Source organism: Schistocerca serialis, chromosome 1, assembly GCF_023864345.2.
Source record: "Schistocerca serialis cubense isolate TAMUIC-IGC-003099 chromosome 1, iqSchSeri2.2, whole genome shotgun sequence".
Taxonomy (NCBI): domain Eukaryota; kingdom Metazoa; phylum Arthropoda; class Insecta; order Orthoptera; family Acrididae; genus Schistocerca; species Schistocerca serialis.
In genome coordinates this window covers 428,155,159-428,175,396 of record NC_064638.1, presented here as the reverse complement: position 1 = coordinate 428,175,396, position 20,238 = coordinate 428,155,159, and the positions used below count along the sequence as shown (strand labels likewise).

General features: G+C 42.5%; 1 protein-coding gene across 1 annotated transcript in view; it reads right to left on the bottom strand.

Moving 5' to 3' along the window:
- Positions 1-1,462: 1,462 nt before the first annotated feature.
- The window catches only part of LOC126457640 (uncharacterized), a 72,968-nt gene continuing 54,192 nt past the window's right edge, over positions 1,463-20,238 (bottom strand). Inside the window, exon 6 of the mRNA XM_050094115.1 lies at positions 1,463-1,721. Within this exon, the coding sequence (XP_049950072.1) occupies positions 1,594-1,721 (128 nt within the window). The 3' untranslated portion in view covers positions 1,463-1,593. The remainder of the gene's footprint in view (positions 1,722-20,238) is intronic.

Genomic DNA, 20,238 nt, shown 5'->3' with positions numbered 1-20,238 from the left:
CATCAAGGGATTATTGGTCCACATTGTCCCACTCCTCAACGACGATTCGGCGTATATCCCTCAGAGTGGTTGGTGGATCACGTCGCCCTTAAACAGCCCTTTTCAATATATACCAGGCATGTTCTATAGAGTTCGTGTCTGGAGAACATGGCGGTCACTCTAGCTGAGCGATGTCGTTATCCTGAAGGAAGTCATTCACAAGAAGTGCACGATTGGGAGGGGGGGGGGGGGCGAATTGTCGTCCATGAAGACGAATGCCTCACCAATATGCTGCCGATATGGTTGCACTGTCGGTCGGAGGATGGCATCACCTATCGTGCAGCCATTACAGCGCCTTCCATGACCACCAGCGGCGTACGTCGGCCCCACGTAATGCCACCCCTACACAGCAGGGAATCTCCACCTTGCTGCACTCGCTGGACAGTGTGCTAAGGCATTCAGTCTGACCGTGTTGTCTCCAAAAACGTCTCCGATGAATGTCTCGTTGAAGGCAAATGCGACACTCATTGGTGAAGAGAACGTGATGCCAATCCTGAGCGGTCCATTCGGCATGTTGGGCCCATCTGCATGGTGTCGTGGTTAAAAATATGGACCTCGCCATAGACGTTCGGAATTAAGATGCGCATCATGCAGCCTATTGCGCACAGTTTGAGTCGTAACACGACGTCCTGTGGCGTTGCTGTCATGGTTCCTCCGAGCGATAATCCGTAGGTAGCGGTCATCCACTGCAGTAGTAGACCTTGGGCGGCCTGAGCGAGGCATGTCATCGACAGTTCTTGTCTCTCTGTATCTCCTCCATGTCCGAACAACATCGCTTTGGTTCACTCCAAGACGCCTGCATACTTCCCTTGTTGAGAGCCCTTCCTGGCGCAAAGTAACAATGCGGACGCGATCTAACCGCGGTATTGACCATCTAGGCATGATTAAACTACAGACAACACGAGCTGTGTACCTCCTTCCTGGTGGAATGACTGGAACTGATCGGCCATCGGACCCCTTTGTCTAATAGGCGCTGCGCATGCATAGTTGTTTACACCTTTGGGTGGGTTTAGTAATATCTCTGAACAGTCAAAGGGATTGTGTCTGCTATACAGTATCCTCAGTCAACGTCTGTCTTCACGAGTTCTGGGAACCGGGATGATGCAAAACTTTTTTTGATGTATGTAGTTTCAGTGTAAGTATCCGATCTGAAACTCATCTCTCACAATGGCAGTCTAAATGTCAAACGAGGTAGCTTTACGCACACGTGTTTCCAATGCGATTTATCCTGTGTTTGTAAGACATCATCAACTTGACCATTTTAAAACTATTCAGCAGAGGGTAAATAAGGGATATGAATGTGGGGTTAGCAGTATCACCGGAAGAAAAACTTAAGGAAACAATTGTTTAATGTTAATCTTGTTGCATTTATTTGATATGATGCTATTAAAAATTGTAAGTCAAGCATTACTCAATATCTGGTAGTAAGATCTCCAGTGGCTTTCTTGACGCAGCGATTTAGGCTCCAAAGTGCCGGGGTAGGTGACTTCATTGACCATACATCGTTTCTAAGCCGGTGACAGAAGGAAGGAAGTAGTTGGTTCCAGCAGTTGGTCAGAGATCTTCGTGTCTCATGTCTTGGTACTCGGGTTCCATACCAGCATACTCGTAGTGAGGGAGGTGCTCGTGGAAGCCATCATGATGCTTCACGTGCGGCCAGCTGTGATGATGAATCTTGCGCTCTGCAATGGTGGACAAACATAGAAGACACAATTAAACTGACATAGTAGAAGAAAGTTATCTACAACAGAATTCACACACAGCAAGACTACTTGTCATACCCATTGGCAGTATACACCGTCCATCCAAAAAGTGTTCAGACTACTGTTATTCCTGACATTAAAGCGAAGTCAGCGCTTTAACTGCAGTGGCAGCTTGAACTAACAACTGTTAGCAACAGATGAGCATTTGATTAGTTAGTTGAGAGCAGGCAGTGTTAAATAGAGGACGTGTGGCCAGAGTTGGGTAGACTGTTATATCACAAATAGCTATGGAGCAACATCTCTAAACCAAGCGTGCAAAACATTCTTCAGAAGACGCCTGCCTTGACTTGATTAAAATGCAAAGAGGGACCATTTTTTTTAAATCCTGACGGGTGAGGAAACTTGGTGTTATCGATACGGTCCTACAACAAAACGTCAAAGTGCAGAAATTCGCATGAAGGGTCAACCCTTTGACGACATAACCGAGGTTTAAGCCAGTGTGACCTACGAATTGAACAACATAGCAAAGATGGGCTTTTCTGACAGTTTCGGTTTGCTGTATGGACGTTCTATGCTTCGTACTCAAGTGTGTGGAGACATTAGAGAACACCTGAAGCATTAACATCACTATCTTAAGGAACTTCTATTTTTTATTAATCCGTTCTCGAACATTTGTGGACTGATGGATTATTTTCTAAAGTTAGTAAGAGCAGGCATTGCCTGAAGGGGGAGCGACTGTTAAAACTATGTTTTTGAAAACGACCGTAATTCCACTTAGTATTTTTTATTGGCCTGTTTCGATCTTAAAATGAACAATAGCATCATCAGAATACACAGTTTAAAGTTGGCTTACAGGATTAAAGACTGTGTTTAAAGTTGGCGCTTTCAATGTCGTCAAGTACTACTTTACTTAAAACGTACATTAAACATCAGTTTAGGTACTATAGTACCACCAGTTTAATCTTTGGAACGGTCAGCCAACTTAAATAATAATAATTAAAAATAAGTGCGACTTGTGTCTGTTTTCAAAAACTTACTTTATTTCCTAAATTGGTTGTTGGCAGACTTGTGAAGGAATGGCTATACGCACTGAAGAGCCAAAGAAACTGGTACCCCTGGCTAATACCGTGTAGGGCCCCCGCGAGCACGCAGAAATGCCGCAACACGCCGTGGCATGGACTCGACTAATGTCTGAAGTATTCAAATGGCTCCAAGCACTATGGGACTTAACATCTGAGGTCATCAGTCCCCTAGACTTAGAACTACTGAAACCTAACCAACTTAAGGACATCACACACATCCATGCCCGAGGCAGGATTCGAATCTGAGACCGTAGCAGCAGCGCGGTTCCGGACTGAAGCGCCTAGAACCGTTCGGCCACAGCATCCGGCCAATGTCTGAAGTAGTGCCGGAGAGAACTGACACCATGAATCCTGCAGGACTGTCCACAAATCCGTAAGGGCGCGAGGGGGTGGGGATCTCTTCTGAGCAGCACGTGCAAGGCATCCCAGATACGTTCAATAATGTTAATGTCCGGGGACTTTGGTGGCCAGCGGAAGTGTTTAAACTCAGAATTGTGTTCCTGGAGCTACTCTGTAGCAATTCTGGACGGGCGGGGTGTCGCATTGCCCTGCTGGGATTACCCAAGTCCGTCGGAAAGCACAATGGATATGAATGGATTCAGGTGATCAGACAGATTGCTTACATACGCGTCACCTGTCAGAGTCGTATCTAAATCTATCAGGAGTCCCACATCACTCCAGCTGCACACGCCCCACTCCATTACAGAGCCTCCACCAGCTTGAACAGCCCCCTGCCGACATACAGAGTCCATGGATTCATGAGGTTGTCTTCATACCTGTACACATCCAACCACTCGATACAATCTGAAAGGAGACTCGTCCGACAAGGCAACATGTTTCCTGTCATCAACAGTCCAATGTCGGTGTTGACGGGCCCTGGCGAGGCGTAAAGCTTTGTGTCGTGCAGTCATCAAGGGTACACGAGTGGGCTTTCGGGACCGAAAGTCCATTTCGATGATGTTCCGTTGAATGGTTCGCACACTGACACTTGTTGAAGGCCCATCACTGAAATCTGCAGAAATTTGCGGAAGGGTTGCCCTTCTGTCACTTGAACGATTCTCTTCAGTCGTCGTTGGTCCCGTTCTTCTAGGTTCTTTTTCAGACCGCAACGATGCAGGAGATTTGGTGTTTTACCGGATTCATATTGACGGTACAATCGTACGGAAAAATCCCCACTTCATCGCTACCTCGGAGATGCTGTGTCCGTCACTCATGTCCAGACTGTAACACCACGTTCAAACTCACTTAAATCTTGATAGCCTGCCATTGTAGCAGCAATAACCGATCCAACAACTGCGCCAGACACTTGTTGTTTTATTTAGGCGTTGCAGACCGCAGCGCCGTATTCTGCCTGCTTACATATGTCTGTATTTGAATACGCTTGCCTATACCAGTTTCTTTGGCGCTTCTGTGTGTAATGAACCTACTGTGTGCTACGTCTGTCTAATTTAGCGTTCTATTTTCTGCATTATTTTGAGAGAACATTTACCTGTGCCAGGAAAGAAGCACACAATTATACCCTCTGTCAAGGTTGTAACTTTACTGTTATGAGAGATATTGATTTTTCAAAATTTGCATAGATAATGACGCACAACATAGCTTAAGAGATACAAAGAACGCATATTTGAATCTTTTATATAAAACATGAATAAATAGAGGGGTGAACTTTACTTAGCCCAAAAGCAATGTATCATTAGTGGAGACACTAGGAGGCAAATTTAAAAATTCAAACTTTGAAATTCCTGCATAACTTTTAGACTGTTGTTAAATAAAAAAGATGAAATGTAATGCTGTGTTTTTGTAAAGAATTAATACACAAAATCATTGTATGAATATGAACCATGCATGCGATTAATTTGTTAATAGGAAATAGCAGTGTATAAAGCATCCATTCAGGACACCACTTCAAGTGGGGTGAAATGGTGGAACTGGTACCACAGTTTATAATGTAATGCTTTTGATGACTTTTTAATGATTTTAGATGCAAGATTTATAGAACAATAAATATCCGTTTTCAAAACACACTTTGTGCACATGGCTTCACGACTGATTACGAAATATTCTCCGTTGTAATAAATAGTAAAATGATCATTCAATAATTATCATGTAAAATAACAATGATAATATTCAATTATACGGTGGAATATAGCGAACCAAACAAATCCGAGTATACTAGTGGTCACGAGCTGCTTCATACTGCTGCACTGACTTACTACTATTTTCATAGTGATCCTCAACAGTGGCAGCACTTGCGCGTGATGGAAAGACGCTGAACGTTCTCAAATGTATAACTCAGGTTTCCATTTGGGAGAAAATACTTATGTTTTAGCTAAGACACAGTAAAAGGTAGAGTACGCAATTGTAGTCAGAGGGTCTGAAAGAGTTAAGTGACAACAATAACAGTGTCATTTCAACCATCTGTGACAGCGTCTAGAGTAATATCATCAGAATTTTTCCGGTGCCTCTACAAAAAAAAGCACAAACATATTCAGTTGCTTTTTTGGAGAGCACCAGGATGAGTTTACCACGGGCCACAAGTGTCATGAGTGAACGACAGCTGTGGAGACGTGTCGGTCTAACAGACATGCAACTGTTGTACAACTGACCGCCCAGATGAACCAAGGGGCTGCCAACGATATCTTCTCAACGACCACACAGAGGACGTTGCTGCGTATAGGCCTCCGCAGCAGGTACCTGGTTCATGCACCCATGTTCACTGCTGTTCATCGGCGACGAAGATTGTAATTTGCACGCCAGTACCGGAACCGGGCGTCCACTGAGTGGCGATAGGTGGCTTTTTCCGGTGAATAACTTTTCATGCCCCACCAGAGAGATGGCCTTTGGCTTATAGAGCATGAGACGTCTGCAATTAGGAGAGAGTATTATGGTCTGTGTTATCTCGTCATTCATGAAGGCACAATGGATCTATTCTTGGGGATCATATCCACGCTTATATGCAGTTTGTTTTCCCTTATTATGATGGCATCTAGCAGCAGGACAATACAATGTGTCCCACAACTCGCAGTGTACGTGTGTGGTGCGAAGAGCGCCAGCAAGAGTTTAGCTATTCCTTTGGTCACCAAACTCCCCGGATTTAAGCCCAATCAAGAACCTGTAGGACCACCTCGAGTAACACAGCGTAGCATATAGTAACATATAGTAACGGTATTGGAGCTGCCACGGCTCAGCATCCCTGTCGATACCTTCCAGAACCTCACTGACTCTCTTCCTGCACGTCTCGCAGCGGTTCGTGCTGCAAAAGACGGTTATTCAGGCTTTTGAGGGGTGGTCACAGTAATGTGACGAGACTGTGTAAACAATGTTCACCAAACAGCTACAATGCAACAGTTTGAAGGCTGCATCTGGCAGCAGCTAAAAACATGATGTCATAGTTACGAAGTATATCGATATGTGCCGATATATATCGAGCAGAAAGGACATATACCGTATACCAGAGACCCAGACATACGACATATACGAGAAACCGTACTGAAAGCAATCGGACACTGCTCTGGGGAAGGACAGTAGCACTTGTTGTTTACATGAAATCCTGTGTCTTTTGATGATTTGATTATAGGAATTTTTTTATTTTTTAAAAGGCGAATTTTAGAACAGTATTTTTAAAAAAAATTAATTCATATTGTAAGTTTCATCAGAATTTTTCAGAAATCGAAACTTGTGATTTTTATGGCTGGTATGGGGTGGGGAGGGGGATTGCTGAAATTAATCACTGAGAGAAGCAATATGGCTGTACAAACTCTCGAAGAAATTTCCCCACTGCAGACTGTTCCTGTTCTCCTTGTTGATAATGCATATCTCATCACACTAGCCATAGATCTAGAATTTCACAAGAGATGGAAATACATTGACGACAGCGTGCACTACATTCGTGGGAAAATTCAAGAAGATCACGTAGTCATCCAGAATGTACCAGGCAACGGTGAAGCTGCAGATAATTGCACCCCTTCAGTTAAATGAAATTCTTTAATTTATGTATTTAGCAATATAAACATTTAGGGGAAGACTGAAGTGCATTATTTATGTTGACCTTTGAATGAAACCTCTATGCTACGTAGTAGCGTATCACTGAATGAAACATGTGCAGTGCCTTTTGTTGTCCCAAACATACGTTCTAAGAATTACGTCTCACTTGTGCTTTATTAGTTTAGTTAAAAAATAATGTGAACTTTTCTTTGAATTTCTACAAATGCCTGCAAAGTAAAACCATAGTTCCGTAGGTATTGATCGTTAATAAGAATACTATTATCAGCAGCCGAATCCGAGTAATGTTCATCTCACTCAGTTTTGTCATACAAAAGAAATCTCTCTCACTACTAGCAGAATATTATGGCAATACTGAACTAGTATATTTTGTATCCGTATTCCGGTTTCTTCCACAGCGAAAAGATTTCCCACCTCGACCAACAGGCATAATTTTCTTTGTTATGTTGAAAATAAGCAGAAAGTGCGATGAGGAAACGTAATAGCGAGTTAACTGTATCAACACGATCGATTGTCGTAATCACATCAAAGGGGCCATCGCTTAGCTTCCCACGCTTGAACTTCAAATTATCGCGTGTCAGAGATCTCTGACAGTGCCCTAGTCAGGAGTTGGTGAAAGTTTGGTACATTCTTAAGATTTCGTTTTCATAAAGTGAAAATTTGATTACAACCAAGGTTTCCGAATGTCGATTATTCAGTAAGATAGTATTTTTCTTAACTGTGTAAATAATTTATTGACGCAAATAGAAATAAAATGAAAAGAGTAGTTTGCAAGTTCGAGCGAGCAGAATGAAATTTAAGCGTATTCGTCTGTTTTACATCTACTTGGTTAGTGCTTAATTTGCTATGTACTCTCAAGGGTTTGGTAGAGGTTTCATAGAACCACTTTCAGACAGTTGCATTCTCGAATAACACGTGGGAAAAGCGAACGCTCATATGCCTTATTTTATTATAAAGATCATTTCCTTCTATGTAGATGCGAGTCAACAAAATATTTTTGCATTCGGAGTACAGAGCTGGTGATGGAGATTTTTTGAAAATATCTCACCACAGTGAAAAATGCCTTTGGTCTAATTATTGCCACCACAACTTGCTTATCATATCTCTGATACTCTCTTCCATATTCCACGATAGTATAAAACGAGATGCCCTTTCTTGATGTTCCCTATATCCTCCGTCAGTCTTATCTGGTAGGGATCCCATATAGTGCAGCAAAACCCCAAAATTCGACGGCCAAGCGCAAGACAGGCAGTATTTTCATTAGATCTGATGCATCTTCTAAGTGTACTGCCAATAACACGCAGCTTTTGTTTCATCTTTTGCAGTAAATTTTCTAAGAGATGGTTCTACGAGGGGCATTCAATAGATAATGCAACACTAATTTTTTTCTTCCCCCAAAGCAGGTGGGTCTTCTTCAGGATTCCAATGTACCATCATATTCCACACTCTTTTTGTTACAACATAATCTCCGTTCAGTGCGACGTTCTTGCGCCACATTACTGAGAGGGCATGTATGGTACCACTCCACTAGTCGACGTCGGAGCCAAAGTCTGGCTGCAACAATAATCTCCCCATCACCCACGTACTGCTTCCCGCGGAGTGCTTCCTCCATTCGTCCAAACAGTTGGAAATTGGAAGGCGCGAGATTCGGATGTAGGGAGACTAAGAAGAACAGTTCAATGAAGTATTGTGATCTTTTCTCGGGTGCGCAGACTTGTGTGAGGCATTGCGTTGTCATGGCGAAGGAGAAGTTCGTTTACATATTTGTGGCGACGAATGCTCTGGAATTATTTCTTCAATTGCCTGACAGTAGTGTAACACACTTCAAAGATGACTGTTCTACTACCGACAGAGACGTCCAGTTGAGCAGCGAGCTGTTTGATAGTGATTTGTCGATCACCTCGAATGAGAGTGTCCGCAGGTTCCAACATTTCACGAGTCACAGCTGTCTGCGGCCGGCCGGCAGGCAGCAGATCTGACATGTCTGCGCGACTTTGTTGCTATGACGACAGACTCCTCGCCCAGCTCACTTATCGGGTTGCATTCTTCCAGCGGCCATGAGCGCTCTGGTTGGCCGCTAAATGGAACTCAATGAACAGCTCCCTGCTTCGGACGCATCTCCGTTACAGACGCCATTTATAGTACTTATAGTACCGATACCTATCAGAACGTCGTGAAACAACAGGGGCTGAAGCTGGAAAATTGCTGGCTCGTGTATATAGATTAAGAACAGCTGAGAGCTTAAATACTTCCTCGAAGAACTCGAGATATCACGCTGCACCACTTCCCGTCATAACTATGAACTGTGCCCTTGCTGACAGGAAATCACGAATACGGTGGCACAACTGAGACGATACTCCACAGGCACGTTATTTAATTAGGAGCCACATGTGTAGAACGGTGTCAAGAGCCCTCTGAATATCAAGAAATACAGAATCAGCTTGGGAGCTCCTGTCGGTAGCACTCACCACTTCATTTGAATAAGGAGCGTGTTGTGTTTCAGAAGAACGATATTTTCTGAATACGTACTAGTTATGATATCCTTTTCTTCAAGGTGTTTCATTATTTTGGATCACAGTATATGTTCCAAAATCCTACAACAAATTGGTGTCAATGATATGGGTGTATTAATGTGACCTCTGCCATTTTCCATCCTTTACAACGGATTTTTCGTGTAGTGAACGGTAGTATATAATTACTAAAAATGGAACTCTTTTATCAGCATACTCCGAAGGGAACTTAAATGGTGTATTGCCTATCCCAGAAGACTTAACTTCTTAAGTAACTTGAGTTGCTTCCCTACACTGAGGGATGCACTTTGGAAGTACTCACATTGCCATCTATTCTTTATTCGAATTCTGGAATATTTACTGCATCTTCTTTGGAGAGAGAATTTCGAAAAAACGTGTTTGGCAACTCCAGCTCAGCGACGCTGTCGTTGGAAAGATCCTTTATGATGAACTGAAGGTGAAGGACTTTAATGAATCGTAATTTTTCTTCACTTCATTGAAAGGTGCTCTGTTAGTGATTTGGACCTCCTCCTCTTTGTTTTTCTTTGAGGAATACAGGACTACCACCGCTCCATCCAGTGTAACCACTGGAGCAGTTCACATCGATTGGGGAAGTTGTGCACGCAACGCATGTTACGTTGTTGGTTGTACCACGATTGACACATTGACACAAGGAGCCCCTTACGTGAACGTGACATGTGTCCATACCATTGGCATCTGAACCACCGCTAATGGATGGGATGAACGATTTCACTATCAGACGGAGATAGTCAATCTTATGCACTCTGACAAGATAGGTGAATCAAAAGTTATTATAAAGGCGGCAGTTATTACGAGCCTATCATTTACTCGTTCCATGAAACTTTTCAATTCAATCACTTATTTATCAGATCTCTTCAACTGTTCACCTGAGTTTCGAAAATTTGGTAACCTTTCTGCTTGTTTGCCACTACATGTTTCTATTAGGAGCATTCCATTCCGGAATCGTTTCATGGGCCTCTAACGGTATTTTTATGTAGAAGGGTGATGCCTTCTGTAAAATCCCTTTCTCCCGTTTAAATACTAAGAATAAATTTTTGTACAGCTTTAAGCCAACATCCCATTTTCCTGCGGTACACGACGTCTACCGCCGCGCCGCACCGGGGTCGCTGACGCGTGATCATAGTTTACGGCTACAGAGGACTGGCGCCGTTCATCAGTTCCTGGGTTCGCCAAGCACGTGTCCAGCCTACGTAAGGAGACTGAGCTCCACGACATGTTCGCTATTTCACACTACCCACGACGCATATGTCTTATCGAATGCCACGCATGCACCGAATATTCCTCTCCCCCTCCCCCAAACTTCCTCCACCCTCTTTAATCAAAACATGGCTACAAGAGAAGTATTAGTGATTAATAAGCTCCCAGAATACCTTAGAGATCACAAAGTATTAATGAACTGCTCAGATAACTAAGTTTAGAAATACTTTCTTTGTAGTATTTTTCTAGGTTTTGGGACAAACTAATGACCAACATAACGGATTTAGTTTGCATATTTCCATTAATTAGTGTCATAATTTTTTTATGTAACTCATCACTTCTCAACTCCCTCATAACACATATATTCCCTAATAAAATTTGTCATAAAACCGCAGTTATCCAACAATAGAAGAAAAATGACTGCTATTACTCATTATTCATTACTACTCAGGCAGAAGATCATAGGTATGCATAAAAATACAGTGCTAGAAGAAAATTATTACTCCTGGAATAAAGACGTCGATTTTGATCTGATGGCGGCATATGTCGCCCGGGGGATAGTAGATGTACTAGCAATGATTTCAACCTCTTTTGGCATAAGTGTCTCTTAACATCAAGGGGTACCACATTTGTTCACATTAAGAAGAAGAAGAAGAAGAAAAAGAAGAAGAACATAGTATTGAACTTTTACTTGTCATGAAACCCTGTTCAGTGCTAATTCCATAAATCCCAGTTTGCTTCCCACTATTAAGGACGTGTTCTTAACCTTTTCCCCTTTCCTTTTTGTCATAAGTCGTCGTAAGTTTTTCTTTCGTATTACAGTTATTAAAATACAAATCAATAGCATGAAGTGTGTTCCATACCTATAGAGCCAAAGCTATATGGGCTATAGTGGCTACTGTACTGAGCAGTCTGAGACAAGGAACCGCAAGAGGCGAGGTGATAATTGGAAGAAATTTGTCACAACGGACAAAAATAGTCGTGGGATTTGTGTTGCGTAAGTCACAGGGACGTGTAGACGGTTCCCGAAGAAGAGTAGCTCGCACAGTAGATGCTGAAGAGATGCTAAAGTAGCCCATGAAATGTCCACTTCAAAGAATATGAGGGCTGGTCATAAAGTCTGCGTTATCACTCCGAAAACGTCAAGCTACATCCATTAAACTTGGCGGCGCTGTTATTTAGCTCTTCTCTAGATAGTCACCCTTCCACGTGACATATTTTTGGCAACGATGGATGCCTTGGTGGACACCTTGGTTGTAGAAGTATGCATTTTGGCTGTCCAGCAAATAATATTCCCCTCGAAAATGACACAGTCATCATTGTGGAAACACCATACAGTTAATCGTTTCTTCAACCAAGGAAAGAGGAAGAAGTCAACAAGCGCCATGTCCCCAGAAGGAGGGGAGTGTAAGGCATAATTTAATAGCCCAAAGAAGCAGCACGAATGACTCTATCCTGTACAGAAGAAACTGTGGCTTTGTCGTGGAACAAAACCACAGACTTGGGCAGCTTTTTCGCAACGTTTCGTTTGTACAGCCACCGTAATCTCGTTAGGAGATTTTGCTAATATATTCCTGTCACTGTTTGCGTCTTATGAGCATAATCTGTTAGCACCACACCATGACAGTCTCTAAAATGGGTTCAGCATGATAGTTGATTCTTTTTCTCTTTCATCGGTGGTGAGCCACATGTTTTCATTGCTTGCTTTTTGGTCCTTTCCTTCGGGGCCGTTGTGATACACACAGCAATCGTTCACACTCAAAAAATGCTAAGGAAGTCGCCTGACACTGCTGCAACATTCCCCAAGCTGCGAAATGGTCGCGAATAGAACAGTGACCAGAAAGTGAAGAATAAACTTCTATATTTCCTTCTGTGATCACAAACTTGTTATGTTCTCAGACTACGAGTTTCGGTCAGCAATGACCATCTTCAGACCTGTTTTAAAATCATGTCCTAATATAATGGAGTCATAGTGTCATTGTCGAAAGATAAGCACAGAATCATCTTAGCGTCGTCACACATACATAAAGTATGGTATCTACATGATTTTTAAATAGATCTGAAGATGGTCGTTGCTGACTGAAACCGGTAGTCAGAAGACCTAACAAGTTTGTGATCATGGAAGCAAATAAAGAAATTTGTGTAACATTTCTGCTGCTGCCTCGATTCTGCGTTTTCTTTACTTTTTTTAAAAAAAAAAAGAAAAAAAACAGGTAGCGACTAATGTCATGTTCCAGTTGCTGTGGAAGATGTTGAAACTGATACTCACTTTTTCCAATATAGCCACAATTGCGGTATGTTCGTCTTCGAGCACCGGGGTCTCGAATCCGATTCTCGGTTCTTCACAGAGGGACGGCCTGCCACTTCGTTCTTCGTCATTCAGACTTGTTTGATCATACTGGAAGCATCTGCACCACGCAACCGCTTTGTTATGTTGTGGTACATAGTCGCTGTACACGTCCAACAACTCAGCGTGGAGTGTTGCAGCGTCACTCCCTTTCAAATGCAGAAAACGAATCACTGCACGAGACTGCTGTTTATCAGTGGGCTGTGCCATTTTGTTTTGGCTGAAATAACGGTGTAGAGGTAACGTCTTTGATTAGTAATTACAGCGTCTACTGTCCCGGCTTCGAAACCTGCCATCACTTAAGTTTTGATTAAAAATCATCATTAGGCGGCCGAAGACTTCCATCCAGAGATGTCACTTTCATTCTGCCAACGAACCTGTCAAAAGGGTGGAGGAGAGGAGAGAGGTTCAGGGCACTTTCTTGTCCTTGGGGTGGGAAACTGCCCCTAAAGGCGGAAGAATCAGCAACGATCAATGGCATGAGGATGTAGAAGGTAATGGAAACCACTGTATTAAAGACACATAACGTAACGTGTATCCACTAGACATGTGGTCCGTAATTGAAAATCTCTCCACTGGCAAGATTTTCCAGAGACTCCAGGAGCAGACTGCCAAGAGGGTGGTGATCATGAGAAAAAGATTGAATAACCAATGAAAGGATAACGTTCTACGCGAAGGAGCGTTTAATGTCAGAAGCTTGAACGTGGTAAGGAAGCTACAAAATCTGAAAAGGGAAATGTGAAGGCTCTGTCTAGATGTAGAAGACATCAGTGAAGTGAAATGGAAACAAGACAAGGATTTCTGGTCAGATAAGTATAGGGTAATACCAACAACAGCAGAAAATGGTATAACGGGAGCAGCATTCGTTATGAATAGACAGGTCGGTCAGAGAGTGCGTTACTGCGAACAGTGCAGTGATAGGGCTCTTCTTACCAGAATCGACAGCAAACAAACACCGGCAACGACTGTTCAGGTACACACGCCGATGTCGCAACCTGAAGATGAAGAGATAGAGAAAGTATATGAGGATATTGAAAGATTGATACAGTACGCAAACAGAGATAAACATCTAATAATCATGGGGGACTGGAGTAGGAGTCGAAGAAAAGGTTACAGGAGAATATTGGCTTGGTACAAGGAATGAGAGAGGAGAAAGGCTGATTGAGTTCTGTAGTAAATTTCAGCTATAATAGCGAGTACTCTGTTCAAGAATCACAAGAGGAGGAGGTATACTTGGAAAAAGCCAGGTGATACCGGAAGATTTCAGTTAGATTACATCATGGTCAGACAGAGATTCCGAAATCAGATATTGGATAGTAAGGCGTACCCAGGAGGAGATATAGACTCAGATCAAAATGTAGTTGTGATGAAGAGTAGGCTGAAGTTTAAAAGATTGGTCAGGAAGAATCAATACGAAAAGAAGTGGGATAGAGAATGCGAGATACACTTGAACTTCCCGAAGGCTACAGATGAAGCAATAAGGAGTAGCTCAGTAGACAGCACAGTAGAAGCGCCGGCCGCGGTGGTCTAGCGGTTCTGGCGCTGCTGTCCGGAACCGCGGGACTGCTACGGTCGCAGGTTCGAATCCTGCCTCGGGGATGGTTGTGTGTGATGTCCTTAGATTAGTTGGGTTTAAGTAGTTCTAAGTTCTAGGGGACTTATGACCTAAGATGTTGAGACCCATAGTGCTCAGAGCCATTTGAACCATTTGAACCACAGTAGAAGCGGAATTGACATCTCCAAAAAATGCAGTCACAGAAGTTGGAAAGAGAAGCATACGTACAAAGACTGTAACTGCGAAGAAACTGTAGGTAACGGACGAAGTAATTCAGTTGATCAATGAAAGAACGAAGTTCAAAAATGTTCAGGAAAATTCAGGGATACAGAAATACAAGTCACTGAAGAATGAAATAAATAGGAAATGCAGGGAAGCTAAGACGAAATGGCTGCATGAAAAATGTGAAGAAATCGAAAAAGAAACGCTTGTCGGGAGGACGGATTCAGCTTACAGGAAAGTCAAAACAACCTTCAGTGAAATTAAAAGCAAAGGTGGCAACAATAGCAGTGTAACTGCAGTTCCACTGTTAAATGAAGATCTGAGAGCGGTTAGGTGGAAAGAGAACACTGAAGGCCTCTATGAGGGGGAAGATATGTCTGATGTGCCAGAAGAAGAAGCAGGAGTCGATTGAGAGGACACAGGGGATCCAATATTACAATCAGAAATTAAAAGAGCGTTGTAGGACTTTAAATCCAATAAGGCAAAAGGGATAGATAACATTCCATCAGAAGTTCTGGAATCAGTGAGGGAAGTGGCAACAAAACGACTATCCACGTTGGTGTGTAGAATGTATGAGCCTGGGCACATACCGTCTGACTTTTGAAAAAAGATCATCCACACAATTCCGAATACTGCAAGAACTGACAAGTGTGAGAATTGTCGCTCAATCAGCTTAACAGCTCATGCTTCCAATCTGCTTGCAAGAATAATATACAGAAGAATGGAAAAGGAAATTGAGGATGTGTTAGATGACGATCATTTCGGCTTTAGAAAAGGTAAAGGTACCAGAGAGGCAATTCTGACGTTGCGGTTGATAATGGAAGCAAGACTAAAGAAAAATCAAGACACGTTCATAGGATTTGTTGATCTGGAACAATCGTCGACAATGTAAAATGGAGCAAGATGTTCGAAATTCTAAGAAAAATGGTTAAGCTATAGGTAGAGATGGACAATATACAATATGTATAAGAGCCAAGAGGGGATAGTAAGAGTGGACGACCAACAATGAAATGCTCTGATTAAAAAGGGTGTGAGACAGGAATGTAGTCTTTCGCCCCTACTGTTCAATCTGTACATCGAAGAAGCAATGATGGAAATAAAAGAAAGATTCAGGTGTGGGATTAAAATTCAAGGTGATAGGGTATCAATGTTACCATTCGCTGATGGCATTGCTATCCTGAGAGAAGGTGAAGAAGAATTACATGATCAGCTGACTGGAATAAACAGTCTAATGAGTACAGAATATGGGCTGAGAGTAAATTGAAGAGAGACGAAAGTAATGAGAAGCAGCAGATATACGAACTGCGATGAAATTAACATCAGGATTGGTGATTACGAAGTAGATAAAGTTAAGGAATTCTATTACCTAGGCAGCAAAATCACCAGTGAGTGACAGAGCAAGGAGGACATCAAAGCGGACTAGCACTGGCAAAAAGGCCATTCCTGGCCAAAATAAGTCTACCAGTATCAAACATAGGTCTTAATTTGAGGAAGAACTTTCCGAGAATGTACGTGTAGAGCACAGCATTGTATGGCAGTGGAGCATGGACTGTGGGAAAACCGCAACAGAAGACAATCGAAGCATTCGAGATTTGGTGCTACAGACGAATGTTGAAAATTGGCTGGGTTGATAAAACAAGGAATAAGGAGGTTCTCCGCATTATCAAAGAGGAAAGGAATATATGGAAAACACTGACAAGGAGAAGGGACAGGATGATAGGACATCTGACATCAGGGAATTGTCGAGGGTAAAAACTGAAGCGGGAGATAGCGATTGGAGTGCATTCAGCAAATAATTGAGGACGTCGTATTACAGCACACAACGAACTAATGTAGACACCGAAACACGTTATTACAGGCCATATGAAACTCTAACAGTGGTGTTATACGAACGTACTACTGTGTGCACTGTAATCGAAAAAAGGAAGAAACGACGCACCACCAAGGAGTTACGCAAATTAGTCATATTCATACAGGTATCGACGGAAGATGCAAAATTGTAAACTTCGGTGGCCGGTGGATGAATGTGTGACGCTGCAGTGCAGTTCCACTGTACAGCTGGCGAGGATAGTAGATTGGAGATATGTCGATACCAGAGTATTAAAGGCTCTGAGAATTTCACTCCGTGTACTGAGTTGGACAGTAACTATGCCTCACAGACAGGCGCGTGAACAATATATGCAGATGTCAGCACTTGTAAACTAACCGGTTGGAGTAATCGGCGAATTGCTCCACCTTTGAATAATAGCGATGCCACTATTCGTCGATTTGGGCATGAATGAGTGAAACATGGCCAAACATAGCGTCAAAAAGAAAGCGGTCGACCTACAGAGACGACAGAACGTGAGAACAGAGCAATCGTCGAGAGGCACTCAGAGGCCCATATTCATCATCGTCATCATCGATCCGACGTGCAAGTCGTGCTTTAGGGACTATAAGGGCCAATAACAGGCGGCTCACAGAAACGGGACTGAACTAAGGGCGCACCTTTGCGCCGACTACCATTGGCATCTGTTTACACTCGTTTCGGACACATTTGACCAGGAGTCTCATTGGCTGGAGTAGAAATGTCTTCAGTGATGAGTCCATCTTCGAAATGATACCCAATGACCGGCGAAGACGACGCTGGAAAAGCCGAAGACACCGGTGGGATACTAACCTTACTGTCGCCCGTCATACGGTCCGACAGCCAGGAGTGATGGTCTGTGGTGCCATTTCACTTCATAAGGAGGACCCTTTTGGTTGTCATCTGCGGCACAGTTACAGCACAATGGTACGTCGACGATATGGCAAGCCATCCTAGGCTTATATTTCAGCATGATAATGCCCATCTGCATAGAGTGGGAGTTTCAATGCTTGTCTTCGTGTATGCTAAACCCTACCTTGGCCAGCAAGGTCGCCGGACTTCACCCCACTTGAGAACGTTTAGAGCCTTATGGGGAGGGCCCTCCAAGCATCTCAGGATTTTGACAATCTAACGCGCCAATTAGATAGAATTTGGCACTGTATCGCTCAGGAGGATATCCAGCAACTGTGTCAAACTATACCAAGCCGAATAACTGCTTGCATAAGTGACAGAGCTGGACCAACGCGTTATTGAATTTCTTAATTTGTGAAGATCTTTCTCCTGAATAAATCGTCCAGCTTTTCTGAAACTTCTACCGATTTGCAACCATTCGGATAATTTATTTGTGGTGCATCGTCTTTTTTTGTCTTAGAATGTATTTGGTCGGAAGACGAAGTTGATCACACGAAAGCGTATTGGATAAATGTAGTACATGATGGAGAATACTTCGTATTTTTATTAGTTTCTGTACTATCCCAACTGTGCAAAGAGCGAGTGAAAATGACTATACTAATGCATCTGCACGTGCTCCTATCTATGATATCTAATTCTCATGATCCTTATGCGAGATATACGATGTATGCAGAAGAATTATTGCGCAATCTTGAGATACTGTGTCCCAAAAAAATGGTTCAAATGACTCTGAACACTATGGGACTTAACTTCTGAGCTCATCAGTCCCCTAGAACTCAGAACTACTTAAACCTAACCAACCTAAGGACATCACACACACCCATGCCCGAGGCAGGATTCGAACCTGCGACGTAGCGGTCGCGCGGTTCCAGACTGAAGCGCCTAGAACCGCTCGGCCACCGCGGCCGGCACTGTGTCCTAGAACCAAGAAAGAGTTGCTACTTTTTCATTTTTGCAGTAGAGTATAAATGCACAAGAGTATGCTATTTGCTGGTGATGTGAGACGTTGTTACTTGTTGATATATTCCACTCTGCTGCGTTGATCATGAGATGCGTTTCAGAAATTGACCCTTATACCACACTTCTTGCATAATGTGTCTTGAAAATGCACAAGGGATTGAAATGAAGAAATGGGCCATGAAACAAGCGTTTAGTTTAAATAAGAATAAACTATAGTATGGGGAAAGTGACAAGGATTTTAATTCAGCTGTGGACCCAAGCATAACAACCATACATCAATAAGTAGCCTCGTTAGCGAAATTATTGCCTGTTATATTTATGATCTGAAGCTCACATTGGGTGTAAATCCTTACAGATACAAGAGAAACTCGGAATATTGGCTACCAGACGTCTGCTTCTTTTCTGTAATAGAGTGTATTTTACTACAGTGAGGCGATTGGTCATTTCAATGGGGTGAATGGCGTGGCACTGTAAATAGACACTTCAGGTAGACGCGGATCGGCAGCTGTGGTGTGTCTTCTCAGGAAGTCCGCGGCATACCTGACTGAATCTCAGACAATACCTGTCATTTAAGTTATGTCATGCTGATGGTCTTCTTATTACCGTTCATAGCCAAAATTTTGAGCTAAGTCAAGCAGATGCCTCGATTTGAGATGTCACTGTGCAATTGCAAGACATAAGTCTTAAAGAATACAGACGAAGATATGCAAAATGTGTCAGGAGGTTGATTCGTTTGTTTCTAAAACTAGCAATTATACGAAGAGCAAAAGTAGCTGAACATTATTTGAGAAGCACAGTAATATGGTGCTTGTTCACTTTCATCGACATGTACACGGAAAAATATGGAGCACTCCACTCCATTTACTGGTTCCTGCCCACGTTACATATAAATTGTTGGTACGCCACTGTGTGTTGTAGAAAACTGAATATAATGCGTTTCCTCAAAATTTAGGGAGAGTACACTTTCAGAGAAAACTTAACCCTTGCAACACTAAGAGGCTGGGGAGCCGGGGAGGGGGGGGGGGGGGTGGAGTACTTCATGTCCATGTTTTGAAATCATTGTAATCTAGTAATGTACTTTATATTTTAAAACTTTGAATACATTCTAATAGTTTTTAGTGATTTCTTATACCAAATTCGGTGTTTTTTTATATTTTTCAGTAAATGTAAACCAACAATTTAGGCCTTAGTACTGACTGTGAATTTTCGTAATAAATGTCATATTTATATTTTCAAGTTCTTGACTCTTCTTGCACATGTTTATATCGTTAATAAGTATGTTGTGAATTGAAGTCACGACAGTTAATGGAGACCTCAACTTTTTAAATTTTTTGAGGTGGTCATAAATCACTCTTCCTCTCTGCATACATAACACAGAAAATACAGTACTAGTGCTGTGATTGTGCTAAAAGATATTTTCAGATTCTGGACCCTTCTTATACTACTTGTACATCAGCACCTAATTAGAAAGAATGTTATTAATACGGTTGTAGGCGCTACAGTCTGGAACCACGCGACCGCTAAGGTCGCAGGTTCGAATCCTGCCTCGGGCATGGATGTGTGTGCTGTCCTTAGGTTAGTTAGGTTTAAGTAGTTCTAAGTTCTAGGGGACTGGTGACCTCAGAAGTTAAGCCTCATAGTGCTCAGAGCCATTTGAACCATTTTTTTGTTATTAATAAAAGTTGTCGGCAACTAATGAAGTATTTAATTTTTTTTAATTTTTTTGGTGGGTATAAAGCACCCTCTTGAGGTACAATATCTTATGGAAAATGCTTTGGTATTGCTAGAGTTAATAATGCTTTGAACAACATCATTAACCAT